At 39.4% G+C, this 3,401-nt stretch overlaps 1 protein-coding gene across 1 annotated transcript; it reads right to left on the reverse strand.

The window, feature by feature from the left end:
* Positions 1-244: 244 nt before the first annotated feature.
* On the reverse strand, positions 245-1,081 carry LOC113774212. Its single transcript, XM_027318772.1, has one exon. It carries the CDS (start codon positions 1,079-1,081, stop codon positions 245-247), a length of 837 nt encoding a protein of 278 aa, XP_027174573.1.
* Between the last annotated feature and the right edge of the window lie 2,320 nt (positions 1,082-3,401).

Consider the following 3,401-nt stretch of genomic DNA (forward strand, 5'->3'; position numbering starts at 1 on the left):
TAAAACGCCGCCATATCTTTGGGGGAAATAGATTGCGACAATGTGAAGCAACTTCCCTTCTCGTCTTAAATAACTCAACTGTCCGATGGAATGTCATGTCAAGGCATGCACGAATTGGCAAATGACGTGCCCCGCGCAAGACATTATTATAACTTTCGAATATGTTGGCAGTTAGAATACCCCAACGATGGCCATCGTTGTGTGTTAGGCACCACTTTTCTGGACTAATGGCTGACAGATAATTCTAAGCATCTGGAAACATGCTTCGTAGTTCTCTTTTGAACATCCGCCACTTGTGCAATTGTCTTGCCCTTCCCATTGCCCAACACAACTTTTTAAGGTGTAAACCTTTGAAGTGTGTAATCAAATTGCTCCTAACATGTCGCAGGCAAAACCTATGGTAGGCCAAAGGTTCCTCCCAATAGTCAAAGTGTGTCATGGTATAGATGATACCATTGTGGCAATCGAAAATGACACAGATAGGATGTCGATCAAGTGCCACATTATATCTTAATTGTTCCATGAACCATGACCAACTGAAAATCGTCTCCTCATCAACTATGGCATAAGCAATTGGCAGAATCTTGTTGGTCGCATCTTGAGTGACTGCAACAAGGAGTTTGCCCTTATATTCGCCACGCAAATGAGTGCCATCAACACATATAACCGGCCTGCACATATGGAATGCTTCAATAGCCGGTCCAAAGGCCCAGAATACATACTTAAAAGTTTTAACTCGATCCGAACTATCCGAATGATGTGACCACTCCACCACGGTGTCTTGATTGGATTGCACCAGGGCATCGAGATACTGTGGTAGCTCGGCAAAATTCGCCTCCCAAGATCCAACCACAAGCTCAATTGCTTTACGTCTGGCATACCAGGCTTTTTTGTAAGACACATCAACCTTCAAATTTTCTTTAACGAAACTTAGTATGTTCTTGACCTTCAACCCAGGATTATCTTCAATGCTACGGAGTATGTGCCTTGAAATAACGGAAGCCGTCAGGCTTGTATTGTTATTTCTAATCATGTCGCCTAAGCAGTTATGGTCATTGACCCATTTTGTAATTTGCCACATTCCATGAGTCTTTTTCTTTACGGCTCTAACACACCAGTCGCATGGTGGATACGATGGCGCGGTTGAAGTGGAAGGAGTTCTTTTAATTGATGATTTGCATTTAGCAAACCACGTGTTACTCTTACTCTCAATAACCCTGAACTCCCTATTATGATTGATCGATCACATTCTAACTGTCCGGCTGAGCTGCTGCTTACTCTCAAACCTCATATAGAGACGTATATTATTATTCTCCTCACTGAATGTGACAATACGCTCCAATCCGTCCTCCTCTTCTATATCATCATCATCTATGCTCCTAAGATGGGAGAAAAATGCCATTCCTCTTGGAACATAGGCAGAGCTGCCAGTTGTGCTTTTACGTCTTATATCTCCGCATTCTGTGTTCGCAACCCGATACCCAACAAAGGGTTGTTGGGTATCGAGGTTGACTCTTAAAACCCCACCTTCATGCTCATCATCCGATTTACTACCAGACACATCTTGCGACTCCGACTCTTCAACCTCTTCCGCATCAACTTCCGGGTCATCTTCTTCCGGATCATTTTGTTGAGAGGCAAGGAGCCTATCATGCCCACTAGCATATACATCATCTTCAGCTGAACTGCGACAACCTTGGCCAGGGTTAGACTCCATCCCATGTGGAGAAATATTGCATGATGGCCTTGGATCTCCAAAATTTCGAATCGAATCCAGGCCATGAAAATATTCCTGGGCACCCATGGACCCTGATGTGAGCCTTGGTTCTAATGAATCCATAGATCGATCATCATGCATATAGTGAGATGCCGATGAAGTCTCTGGAACGACTGAATTAGAACCGAAGTTAAACTTTGTTGGATCCATGAATGCATGTACAAGCGACATCATTGGACCAACATTAACTATTGGTCCAGTGAATACGCTATTAACTACATGCATTTGAACGCTTTTTTCCTTCTCGATATAAATCTCCGTCATGTATGAAATTCTTTCGATCCAAAGATCGTACATTACATCAAGAGTTTCATCATCCACCACTGCGGAAACAGTATATTTGGAACTCTCCAACGATTGACGAAGAAACAATTTCAGCTTGAACATCCCTTTATCGACCCCAACATAGTGATAAATCCTGTCAACCAACTCCCCGTATCCAATTCTATGCCTCAAAGTGAATGTCCGGTTGGAAGTACGAGGCAAATAACAAACAAAGTCACCCTCGTAATGTATTTCTCCTCCCCAATATAGGTTTACCCGCAGAGGTCTTTCTACAGATATGTCTGCGAAATGAATCCCTATTTTGGGGACAATACATTAGAATTAGTAGTCCAAGAGTCCAAACAAAATGAAAGAGGGTGGACTCTAGGTCGAAATTGGCACTATTAAATAGACTAATTTCGATCCAGATGTTTATGAAAAAATTGAAAACAGGTATGAAATATGCTATAAATGACGATATGATAGCCTAAAACTCCCAACGAAATTTTTAGAAAATTTGGACAGAGTCTCTCCTAAAAATAGACTAAAACTCCCTGCCAACCAATCCACAAAATAGACTAAAACTCCCTGCCAACCAATCCAAACAGGGTTTATATGAAGTTGTAATGACATTTGCCACACTACATATTATCAAGAGACCCTATAATTTTCAAAGTACAAGTATAAGAAAAGTACGGGAAGTTATATATATTTGGGCTCCACATTCATTGACTACAAGTGGGCACTTGCCACCCAAATTTGGTCCATAACCCTTGCCCCCACATTGAGTATTACAGACTTTGTCTACTATGTGCTTATCATTTTAGAAAATTATTTGGTACATTAAAATAGTCAGAGATACTGTATTATTATCAATTTAAATTACACAAGACCTATTAAAGTACTAATTATTGAAATTATTATCATTTCAAATTATACAGGGCATATTAAAGTACTAATTATTGTAAATGGCTTTGATAACTACATTAGTGAAAAATAAGTACTTGTCAAATATATTTATATACACTTGTTAAAATACGACAATAGTGTCTAAATGTATATAAAAAATAATTAAATGGCATGCTAAGACTGTTAAAGCAACGAAAATGCATCCAAGACAACTTCAATGCTCGGCATCAATTTTTTGGTCACGCTAACATATATTGTAATTTTGGCAAATTTTATTTTTCCATTTTAGTTCAACGCCCTTATTTTTCTAAAATCTTCTCTATGAATGCAACTCTAATGTACGATTTACCCATAGCTACGCTAGAGAAATTCGTTTCTCATTTGCATCTCATGTTTAATTCTCTTAATTAGAACCCATTTTCTATTTTAAATGGAACTTGCCCCATTTTTT

The sequence above is a fragment of the Coffea eugenioides genome, chromosome 6 (genome assembly GCF_003713205.1).
Source record: "Coffea eugenioides isolate CCC68of chromosome 6, Ceug_1.0, whole genome shotgun sequence".
NCBI classification, from domain to species: domain Eukaryota; kingdom Viridiplantae; phylum Streptophyta; class Magnoliopsida; order Gentianales; family Rubiaceae; genus Coffea; species Coffea eugenioides.